This window comes from Corythoichthys intestinalis, chromosome 22 (genome assembly GCF_030265065.1).
Source record: "Corythoichthys intestinalis isolate RoL2023-P3 chromosome 22, ASM3026506v1, whole genome shotgun sequence".
Lineage (NCBI taxonomy): Eukaryota > Metazoa > Chordata > Actinopteri > Syngnathiformes > Syngnathidae > Corythoichthys > Corythoichthys intestinalis.
In genome coordinates, this window is record NC_080416.1 from 31760483 (window position 1) to 31772858 (window position 12376).

Genomic DNA, 12376 nt, shown 5'->3' on the forward strand with positions numbered 1-12376 from the left:
GGGTTTGGTAGTTAGATTCTTGTACTGTTATATTCATGCATTTTTCGCGTGCTCCCTTTGTTGTACTGTATTATTATACTCGCGTTTATTGGCGTGCTCTCTCAGTTTGTTATATCCGCATTTTTCGCGTGCTCCCTTTGTTGTACTTTATTATTACACTCGCGTTTATTGGCGTGCTCTCTCAGTTTGTTAAACCCGCATTTTTGGCGTGCTCCTTTTGTTGTACTTATTAAATACAAACGTTCTCTATTTCTGTTTCTTGGTCTGTGATTTGGATCCGCCTCAACGGCTTGCCGTTCACAACAGAATAGTCCGACCATATGGATCCCACAGACTCGGAAGGTATTCGACATGTGCTCGCGGAACACGGGCATATGATCAGCAGGAATGATCAGTCATTGCGTGCATTAGTGAATGTGATCGGCTCGCTAACTACAAGAATTGAGAATATGACGTCACCTGTACAGCCCGTTGACGCTGCCGCGGCGCCCGATCTATCCACCCCGTCTCCAGTGGGCTCGCCGGCGGCTTTTCGGGAGCCGTTGTTGCCACACCCCCATCGTTATGAGGGAGAGGCAGGTGCTTGCCAACTATTTTTGCACCAGTGCTCCCTTGTGTTCGACCAACAACCTCAAACGTTTGCGAGTGATAGATCCCGTGTAGCGTATGCAATGAGCCTCCTTGCCGGTAAAGCTGCAACATGGGCCATGGCGGTAAGCAACTCAAGACCCGCGATCCGTCATTCATTTGAAACTTTTAAGACTGAGCTCGTGAGAGTTTTCGATCATCCGGTTAAAGGCAAGGAGGCAGCCAGCCGCCTGCTGGATTTTTCCCAAGGCGATCTGACCGTAGCGGATTACTCTATTCAGTTTCGCATTTTGGCCGCGGAGTGCGGTTTTGAGGAAGCAGCGCTGTGTGGTATTTTTCGGCGCGGGCTGTCTTCGGCGGTTAAAGACGAGTTGGCGGCCCGGGATGACTCATCGAATCTGCAGGAGCTGATTGAGTTGTCCGTAAATTTGGGTCATCGTCTAAAAGAGCGTGAGAGAGAGAGAGCTGCGGAGCATCGGGAACGTCGCGGGTCAACGCCGCATAGCAGCCCGACGGCGGCCGGTCCGGACGGCTTCATCAAACCACCGTTGGTCTCTACGTCGACACGTAGGCCGGTACCGACGGGGAAGGAGCCAATGCAACTCGGCGGCGGACATCTTTCTGCGGCGGAGCGACGAAGACGGATGATGGCAGGCTTGTGTCTGTTTTGTGGCTTGCCGGGGCACCGTGTCGCCGCTTGTGACGCCGCCCCTTCGCATCGACTGGAATCTTCGTTGCCTGGGGCTCCCCTCGCCCGAGGGGGTACTAGTACGAGGTTCGTACAAGACAGCAATCCCTCAAGTGAGTTGCCTTTGGACGAGTTGAAGGAACAAAGAGACTCCCAAGGTGTGGTGAGACTGCAATTGCCGGGAGAAGTGTCGCACGGTGGGGTTCACTTTAGTTTTACTGCTCTAATTGATTCAGGGGCAGATGACTGTTTTATAGACCAGAGTGTTGTTGACGCGCTTAAATGTCCTTTAATAAGACTCGCTAGGCCCAAAAGGGTTTTAGACCTCAATGGGCGCCCTCTGGCGGACGTGAAGTTTATTACGCCCCCGCTCAAATTAAAGTTGTCTGGGAATCATTTTGAGGCCCGTAGCTTCTGGGTTATGCCGTGCAAATCGGCTCCGGTCGTGCTGGGACTCTCCTGGTTGAAAGTGCATAATCCTAATATTGACTGGGCGAAGACTCAAATAGTTGCTTGGAGTACGTTCTGTTATGCGCACTGTTTACGTTCGGCGTGTCTACTTCCCGGTCAAGAAAAAACTGCTACCGAGCCTGCTAATTTGAAAAATGTTCCCGCCGAGTATCATGATCTCCAGCGTGTATTCAGTAAAGAGCAGGCTGGTACCCTGCCCCCGCACCGTCCTTACGACTGTGCCATTGATCTGCTGCCCAATGCACCGTTGCCCAGTTCGCGATTATACAAGGTCTCTAGACCGGAGCAGGAAGCTATGAGGGAATACATCTCCTCTTCCTTGGCTTCGGGCCTTATTCGCCCTTCGTCCTCTCCTTTGGGGGCGGGGTTTTTCTTCATTGGCAAAAAAGATGGGGGACTTAGACCGTGCATCGACTACCGGGGTCTCAACGAGATTACTGTTAAAAATAAATACCCGTTACCGTTGTTGGATTCGGCTTTCGCGCCGCTAAAATCTGCCACCATTTTCACCAAATTAGACTTGCGCAGCGCTTACCACTTGGTCAGGATTCGTGAAGGAGACGAGTGGAAAACCGCATTTAAAACCCCGCTTGGGCATTTTGAATACTTGGTCATGCCTTTCGGTCTGACAAATGCGCCCGCAGTGTTTCAGAGCCTCATTAATGACGTATTGCGGGACATGCTAAATGTGTTCTGTTTTGTTTATTTGGATGACATCTTAATTTTCTCCAGAAGCTTGCAAGAACATCGCCAACATGTCCGGATAGTTCTGCGAAGACTGTTGGAAAACCGGTTGTTTGTTAAGGCCGAGAAGTGTGAGTTTCACCGTGAGTCAATGCAGTTTCTCGGTTTTGTTGTGGAAAAAGGGCAGCTAAGGCCTGATCCAGCAAAAATTCAGGCGGTGGCAGAGTGGCCCACCCCCACCTCACGTAAACAATTACAACGTTTCCTCGGGTTTGCTAACTTTTACAGGCGATTTATCCGCAATTATAGTATGAGGGCCGAGCCCCTTACCAGGTTGACCTCTAACAAGCGACCATTTGTGTGGTCCTCTGTGGCAGAGGCCGCATTTGTAAGCCTTAAACGAGCGTTCACAAACTCACCTGTCCTTGTTCATGCTGACTCAGATCTCCCTTTTGTGGTCGAGGTTGACGCATCGAGTTCCGGAGTGGGGGCCATCCTTTCCCAGAGGTCTGCAGTCGACCAGAGGCTGCACCCCTGTGCATTCTACTCCCGCCGCCTCAGCCCGGCCGAGGCGAATTATGATGTTGGCAACAGGGAGCTGCTCGCTATAGTCCAGGCATTGCAGGAATGGAGACACTGGTTGGAGGGCACTGAGGTACCGTTCCAGATATACACAGACCATAAGAACTTGGAATACCTTCGTGCAGCCAAGCGCCTCAACTCTCGCCAGGCCCGCTGGGCATTGTTCCTGACCCGTTTCAACTTCCAGATTACCTACCGTCCAGGGTCAAGGAACGGGAAGCCCGATGCGCTGTCAAGGCTCCATGAGGCAGCGGAGGAGGGGTCTTCAGAGGAGTCTATTGTTCCCGAGAATCTGATCGTTGGCGCCCTACGTTGGGAAGTAGAGCGTCTTGTGGAAGAAGCCTTACGAGGGGTTAGGGTACCTGGGGGCTGCCCTGCCGGCAAGTTGTTCGTCCCAGTTGCTCAGCGCGCAGGAGTGCTGAAGTGGGGCCACTCCTCGAAGTTTGCCTGCCACCCGGGTGTGTCCCGCACATTCTTCCTCGTTTCCCAGCGGTTTTGGTGGCCAGGCATGCGCAAGGACGTCACTGACTATGTCTCTGCTTGTTCCGTCTGTGCTCGGGGCAAGCCAGTCCATCGTGCTCCAGCGGGCTTACTCCATCCGTTACCTGTTCCAACTCGCCCCTGGTCACATGTTGCGCTCGATTTCGTCACTGGTCTTCCACGATCCAGGGGTTGTTCGGTCATCTTGACGGTGGTGGACCGGTTTTCCAAGATGGCGCATTTCGTCGCACTTCCCAAGTTGCCTTCAGCCCTGGAGACCGCTGACCTGCTGGTGACACATGTTTTTCGGGCTCATGGCATCCCGTGCGACCTAGTCTCTGATAGAGGGCCCCAGTTTGTCTCACAGGTCTGGGGAGCGTTCTGCAAGGCTTTGGGGGCCACCTCAAGCAAATCTTCGGGTTACCACCCACAATCCAATGGGCAGACGGAACGGGTCAACCAGGAGCTAGAGGCCGCCCTCCGTTGTGTTTGTGAACTGCATCCGGCCTCCTGGTCATCGCACCTCCCATGGGTGGAGTATGCGCGCAACACCCTTGTTTCCTCTGCTACTGGGAGGTCACCTTTCATGACCGCATATGGGTACCAGCCTCCACTGTTTCCTTCCCAAGAAGCCGAAGTCATCGTGCCATCTGTCCAGGTGCACCTGCGGAGGGCCCATAGGGTCTGGAGGGACGCAAGGGCTGCACTAGTCCGCACGGCGGCCCGCAACCGGCAGATAGCTGATCGCCACCGACGGCCCGCTCCAGTCTATCGCCCAGGCCAGATGGTCTGGCTGTCAACGCGGGATTTACACCTGGCTGGGACTTCTAAGAAACTGGGCCCTCGGTTCGTGGGTCCTTTTGCTGTTGATGCTGTGGTGAACCCTGTGACTGTAAGGCTGAAGCTTCCCAGCTCGATGAAGGTTCACCCAGTTTTCCACGTCTCTCTCTGCTCAAGCCAGTCTCCACCTGTCCCCTGAACCCTCCGCCAGTGCCTCCTCCTGCTCCTCGCGTAATCGACGGTGGGCCGGTGTACACGGTACGTGCCATTCTCGACTCAAGGAGGAGGGGTAGGGGGGTGCAGTACCTGGTCGACTGGGAAGGTTATGGCCCTGAGGAACGCCAATGGGTCCCCCGCTCCTGGATCCTCGATCCGTCGCTGCTGCGGGATTTCCACTCTCGTCATCCCACGAAACCAGGTGGTCCGCCAGGGGGCGTCCGTTGAGGGGGGGGTTCTGTCATATCTGTATGCCTTCTCAGTTCTTTTTTCATTCCAGCATCTGATTCAGCTGGATGGGCGGGGCCGTTGCAACACACCTGTGGCGCATTTGGAGCGCTCATTATTTAAGGACTCCGGCCACAGTCTGCGAGTGTCGGACTATTGCTTGTTTGCTTGCTACTTGCCTTGCTTACCGCCTGTGTGTTCATCGTCAGCCTTCGAGTTTCCCGACGTTCTACGGTCGTATTTTGGTTTGGTCATCTTTACACTAGTGCTCTTTTGGGCTTGGTAGTTAGATTCTTGTACTGTTATATTCATGCATTTTTCGCGTGCTCCCTTTGTTGTACTGTATTATTATACTCGCGTTTATTGGCGTGCTCTCTCAGTTTGTTATATCCGCATTTTTCGCGTGCTCCCTTTGTTGTACTTTATTATTACACTCGCGTTTATTGGCGTGCTCTCTCAGTTTGTTAAACCCGCATTTTTGGCGTGCTCCTTTTGTTGTACTTATTAAATACAAACGTTCTCTATTTCTGTTTCTTGGTCTGTGATTTGGATCCGCCTCAACGGCTTGCCGTTCACAACAGTGTTCTTAACGAGCAACATCACTCTTGCGCATCGAAAGTCGTTTCCACAACACAGATGGTCAACGGGAGAGCCGAGAATATGTTCCAATCCACGGTAAAATCAGTTTTAAATTACCAAAAAACACATCGACACGAGTCATTGACAACAGTCTGTCTCGCGCTAGCCATGTTGAATAAACTCCGCTCTCTTCATATGTTTACTTCTGCGCGCAAGTCCCTCGTCCTTCCCTCGTCAGTTTACTAACGTCACGTCTGCCCGTCGCTGATTGGTCCACTCCGCTGTCTGTTTGCTGTGGATCTGGAATCAATCTGGAAATTGTATCCGCTGGAATGGTGGCCAGACTCAATAGCTGGAACAGCGGTGAGTCTGGTGTACCAGGCAAGGAAGCAGGCCAAGAACGACCTTATAAACAAAGACATGCCAGTAAAAGAGTCTACGGGTTGACAGAGCAGACCATCTATAGACTTCATAATGCATTGAGAGGAAACGGGGCGTGGGGCCGATTCGTAAGGGGCCTATCTCCGTCAAAGCAAACCGAGTGGAAACACACAAAGTGCATTTGCGTTGAAAATTCTTGTGAATAAATGCTTAAATCCCTGAACACGTAAAACAGTCTCGATTCTTGGTTAAAGGGAAAAAAAAACGCGCAGTTAGCATTTATTTTACATAAACATTGCGAACTATGATGCTAGTCAGTAAGCAAATTAGCGGCCGCCATATGTAAACAAAGAGCTTTCTCCGTTGAAAATTCTTGTGGATAAATGCTTAAATCCCTGAATTCTTTATAGATATGGGGGTAAAACAGTCTCGATTCTTGGTTAAAAGCAAAATAAACATGCAGTCAGCATTTAATTCATGTAAATATTGCAAACTATGACTCTAGACAGTAAGCAAATTAGTAGCTGCCATATGTAAACATTGCGTTGACAATTCTTGTGAATAAATGTTTAAATCCCTGAATTCTTTATAGATATGGACGTAAAACAGTCTCGATTATTGGTTTAAAGCAAAAATATGTGCAGTTGGCAGTTATTTTACATAAATATTGCGAAGTATAATGCCAATGCTGTAGCGGCTAATTTCTCCCATTGATTTTTTTCACGTTTCAAAATGCATACATGGTACGAAAAATATAATAATTACCTTGAATACTCGATCAAATCACTCCTGAGACAATCCTTCCTGTTTGTATGCAGTACAGGTTTTGTACATTTTCAACCTAAATGCGTCGTTAAATCGCTGCATGTGACCGACTGCTAGTAAATGAAGCGGAGTGTGGGACGGCCCCCTTCGGGAAGGCGTGACGCAGTGAATGGGGAATGTGTCATGTAATACATTATGAAGTTTATGGACCATCCTACCCAGGCATACAAAGTTTTGAGTTTTGTAATAAATCTCAGTAGACATTATCCAATGCATGAAGACAACGAGCAGATGAATGTAAATAAAGGACGTCATCATAGTCAAGTACAGACATAAAAATTGATTCAACAAGCCTCTTTTTAGACTCGAAGGAAAAACAGGCCTTGATTCTAACATAAAAACCCAATTTTAGCTTCAATTTTTTTGACCAAATGCTGAATATGAGGCTTAAAAGACAGTAAATCATCAAATATAAATCCAAGATACCTAAATTGTGACACTGTCTCAATTTCAGTCTTGTATCGCAAATTGTATCGTATTGTGAGGTAACCAGATGTTCCCAGCCCTAGTCTCGTGTGAGATGAACGAGTCCTTACCAAAGATCTTCAAGCTTGATGTGCAATAAGGGTCTCCATTCTCCAACTGCACTTGGATGAATGGCTTGAAAACTTCAGGTACAGACTTTTTGTGGGACTGCCTGCCACCTGAGTGTCAACAATTGAGTGTCACTAAATGTAAGACGGTGTCATTTCATACTGGTTGCCATGCGTTCTGTAAACACAGTCATGTTGAATGAGCACAAGGGCTGCAGCTATCGATTATTTAAGTAATCGATTAATCTATCGATTAGTTAGTTCGAATAGTCGAATATTTATTTTGGCTTGCTATGATTATACTTTGCGAATATAAAGGAAATTCGCGAGTGCTTCTTCGAACTATATGCAGAATTGCACTTTCATTTCACAAGAGCAATAAACACATTTAAAACTTAATCAAAATACCTGAGCTTAGCCACAAACGGTATTAAAAATAAATAAATGAATAAATGAGGATCTACAGTCATGTGAAAAAATTAGGACACCCCATGGAAGACTGTTTTCTAACATATTCGGTCATATGGATATTTAATATAAATATTAACAATCTTGAGAGATTCATATAATAGAACTAACAATTAAAACTGGAGAATTTTTTTTTATTGGGCTGTCAAACGATTAAAATTTTTAATCGAGTTAATTACAGCTTAAAAATTAATTAATCGTAATTAATCGCAGTTCAAACCATCTATAAAATATGCCATATTTTTCTGTAAATTATTGTTGGAATGGAAAGATAAGACACAAGACGGATACAGTGCCTTGCAAAAGTATTCGGCCCCCTTGAATCTTGCAACCTTTCGCCACATTTCAGGCTTCAAACATAAAGATATGAAATTTAATTTTTTTGTCAAGAATCAACAACAAGTGGGACACAATCGTGAAGTGGAACAACATTTATTGGATAATTTAAACTTTTTTAACAAATAAAAAACTGAAAAGTGGGGCGTGCAATATTATTCGGCCCCCTTGCGTTAATACTTTGTAGCGCCACCTTTTGCTCCAATTACAGCTGCAAGTCGCTTGGGGTATGTTTCTATCAGTTTTGCACATCGAGAGACTGACATTCTTGCCCATTCTTCCTTGCAAAACAGCTCGAGCTCAGTGAGGTTGGATGGAGAATGTTTGTGAACAGCAGTCTTCAGCTCTTTCCACAGATTCTCGATTGGATTCAGGTCTGGACTTTGACTTGGCCATTCTAACACCTGGATACGTTTATTTTTTAACCATTCCATTGTAGATTTGGCTTTATGTTTTGGATCATTGTCCTGTTGGAAGATAAATCTCTGTCCCAGTCTCAGGTCTTGTGCAGATACCAACAGGTTTTCTTCCAGAATGTTCCTGTATTTGGCTGCATCCATCTTCCCGTCAATTTTAACCATCTTCCCTGTCCCTGCTGAAGAAAAGCAGGCCCAAACCATGATGCTGCCACCACCATGTTTGACAGTGGGGATGGTGTGTTCAGGGTGATGAGCTGTGTTGCTTTTACGCCAAACATATCGTTTTGCATTGTGGCCAAAAAGTTCAATTTTGGTTTCATCTGACCAGAGCACCTTCTTCCACATGTTTGGTGTGTCTCCCAGGTGGCTTGTGGCAAACTTTAAACGAGACTTTTTATGGATATCTTTGAGAAATGGCTTTCTTCTTGCCACTCTTCCATAAAGGCCAGATTTGTGCAGTGTACGACTGATTGTTGTCCTATGGACAGACTCTCCCACCTCAGCTGTAGATCTCTGCAGTTCATCCAGAGTGATCATGGGCCTCTTGGCTGCATCTCTGATCAGTTTTCTCCTTGTTTGAGAAGAAAGTTTGGAAGGACGGCCGGGTCTTGGTAGATTTGCAGTGGTCTGATGCTCCTTTCATTTCAATATGATGGCTTGCACAGTGCTCCTTGAGATGTTTAAAGCTTGGGAAATCTTTTTGTATCCAAATCCGGCTTTAAACTTCTCCACAACAGTATCTCGGACCTGCCTGGTGTGTTCCTTGGTTTTCATAATGCTCTCTGCACTTTAAACAGAACCCTGAGACTATCACAGAGCAGGTGCATTTATACGGAGACTTGATTACACAACGGTGGATTCTATTTATCATCATCGGTCATTTAGGACAACATTGGCTCATTCAGAGATCCTCACTGAACTTCTGGAGTGAGTTTGCTGCACTGAAAGTAAAGGGGCCGAATAATATTGCACGCCCCACTTTTCAGTTTTTTATTTGTTAAAAAAGTTTAAATTATCCAATAAATGTTGTTCCACTTCACGATTGTGTCCCACTTGTTGTTGATTCTTGACAAAAAAATTAAATTTCATATCTTTATGTTTGAAGCCTGAAATGTGGCGAAAGGTTGCAAGATTCAAGGGGGCCGAATACTTTTGCAAGGCACTGTATATACATTCAACATACGTACTGTATTTGTTTATTATAACAATAAATCGACAAGATGGCATTAACATTATTAACATTCTGTTAAAGCGATCCATGGATAGAAAGACTTGTAGCTTTTAAAAGATAAATGCTAGTACAAGTTATAGAAATTTAATATTAAAACCCCTCTTACTGTTTTCGTTTTAACGAAGTTCTTAAAATTTTCAATAAAAAAAAAAACTAGTAGCACGCCATTGTTGATGTCAATAATTACACAATGCTCATGCGTGCTGAAACCCATAAAATCAGTTCCACCCAAGTGCCAGCAGAGGGCGACATAAAACAAAAAAACACAAGTAACAAGTGGACATTACACTGTGCTGTCATTTTAATCTTTGAGCGGGGCATGTGCGTTAAATGCGTCAAATATTTTAACGTGATTAATTCAAAAAATTAATTAACGCCCGTTAACGCGATAATTTTGACAGCCCATAAACCCATAAAATCAGTTCCACCCAAGTGCCAGCAGAGGGCGACAAAACTCCAAAAAACACAAGTAACAAGTTTCACATAAGTAGAACATCATCACCCAGTGTTTTGAAGGGATTTCAAAAGATCTCAAAAGAATATAAAATCAGCCATTCCACTGTCCGGAATATAGTCTACAAGTGGAGGACATTCAAAACAACTGCAAACATGCCCAGGTCTGGCTGTCCAAGCAAGTTCACCCCGAGAGCAGACCTCAAGATGCTAAAAGATGTCTTCTAAAACTCTAAAATGTCATCACGGGACCTACAGCAGGCTCTTGCTACTGTTGATGGGAAAATCCATACCTCTACAATCAATCGGTGTGCAAGGAGGAAACCTTTGTTCTCCAAGAGAAACATGAAGGCCAGACTGAAGTTTGCCAGAGTGAATGTAGACAAAGACCAGGACTTATGAAATAATGTTCTTTGGACGGATTAATTATTTGGACACCAGAACAGAGGACATGTTTGGCGTCAACCCAAAACAGCATTCCAGGAAAAGAACCTTATACCAACTGTGATGCATGGAGGTGGGAAGTGTCATGGTTTGGGGGTGCTTTGCTATAGCAGGACCTGGCCAGCTCACCATCATAGAATCCACCATGAATTCTATCGCGTATCAGAGGGTGCTCGTGGAAAATGTGAGATCATCTGTGAACAAACTAAAGCTGAAGCGAAACTGGACCTTGCAACATGACAATGACCCAAAACATACCAGTAAATCCACCCAGGACTAGCTGAAAAGGAAGAAATGGAGAGTCCAGATCCCATTGGGATGCTGTGGGGTGACTTGAAACAGGCTGTACATGCAAGAAACCCTTCAAACATCTCACAGCTGAAAGTGTTCTGCGTTGAGGAGTGGGGCAAACTTTCTTCAGACCGATGTCAAAGACTGGTATATGGCTACAAAAAGCGTCTGACTGAAGTTATTTCAGCCAAAGGGGGTAACACTAGCTATTAGGTGGTAGGGTGTCCTAAGTTTTCATAAATTAGAATATGCATTTTTGTTCATATATTTGGTTTAATGAGTAAAACAATGTTAATTTTTGTTGTTTACCTGCAATCAAATCACTTTCTTTTCCAGAGATAAAGGAAAAAAAAGTTCAGACATTGATATTAGAACATTTCTTAATAATTAACTGAACATTTAATGGGGTGTCCTAATTTTTTCACATGACTGTGAGTACAATAAATGAACAATTGGCTAACTTGCATAGCAAAAGTCTGCTACCTTAAATGCAATAAAATGCAAACTTTTTTTTTTTTTTTTTTCCCAATGCTCTTAACCAATCGTGTAAAGACACATTCCACAAAAAAAAGCTAAATATACTAGGGCTGTCAAAATTATCACGTTAACGGGCGATAATTAATTTTTTTAATTAATCACGTTAAAATATTTGATGCAATTAATGCACATGCTCCGCTCAAACAGATTAAAATGACAGCACAGTCTCATGGTCACTTGTTACTTGTGTTTTTTGTCTCCCTCTGCTGGCGCTTTGGTGCGACTGATTTTATGGATTAAGCACCATGAGAATTGTGTAATTATTGACATCAACAATGGCGAGCTACTAGTTTATTTTTTGATTGAAAAATTTACAAATGTTAATAAAACGAAACATTAAGAGGGGTTTTAATATAAAATTTCTATAACTTGTACTAACATTTATCTTTTAAGAACTAAAAGTCTTTCCATCCATGGATCGCTTTAACAGAATGTTAATGTTAATGCCATCTTGTTGATTCATTGTCATAATAAACACATACAGTACTTATGTACAGTATGTTGAATGTATATATCCGTCTTGTGTCTTGTCTTTCCATTCCAACAATAATTTACAGAAAAATATGGCATATGTTATAGATGGTTTGAATTGTGATTAATTACGATTAATTAATTTTTAAGCTGTGATTAACTCGATTAAAAAATTTAATCGTTTGACAGCCCTAAAATATACTAGATACAGTATGTTGGGAGCAGTTGGATTCAGTCGTTAGACGAGTTATGTCATATTCAATGCTTGCCACTAGAGGGCAGCGTATACATTCAAATCAATAAAACTAAATGCAAACAGTTTCAAAACAAACCATAACAACGCCACTCTAATTAAACGAATCCTCAAAGCTGCAAAGTTTGATTAGAGGTTTTTTTCTAATCGAATTACTCAAGTTAATCAACATTGCAGCACTAATAAGCACCACTTAAAATGTACATGTCCGAAATTTTTTGAAGTCCCAAAATGGTCATCATAGTTCTTGATATTCTATGTTTACCTGTCGTGCTTTCTTGGTTTGCTGAGCCGGGTTTGGTCTTGACAGCTGGTATATCTTTCATATCCAAAAGAGCACAAAGCCCAGGAAAGTCTGTCATCACATTGCCAGAGCACTCATAGTCGTCTGTCAGAGAATTAGTAGAACTTTGAACATATTATCGATGCCCTAAAACA

At 44.6% G+C, this 12376-nt stretch overlaps 1 protein-coding gene across 9 annotated transcripts in view; it reads right to left on the reverse strand.

Moving 5' to 3' along the window:
* The window catches only part of lrrc71 (leucine rich repeat containing 71), a 46684-nt gene that overhangs the window by 34011 nt on the left and 297 nt on the right, over positions 1 to 12376 (reverse strand). For all 9 annotated transcript variants that reach the window (XM_057828409.1, XM_057828405.1, XM_057828410.1 and 6 more), the window contains exons 3-4: positions 12204 to 12326; positions 7039 to 7146 (exon numbers count right to left, since the gene is read on the reverse strand). In XM_057828409.1, coding sequence (XP_057684392.1) covers positions 7039 to 7146; positions 12204 to 12326 — 231 coding nt within the window. The remainder of the gene's footprint in view (positions 1 to 7038; positions 7147 to 12203; positions 12327 to 12376) is intronic.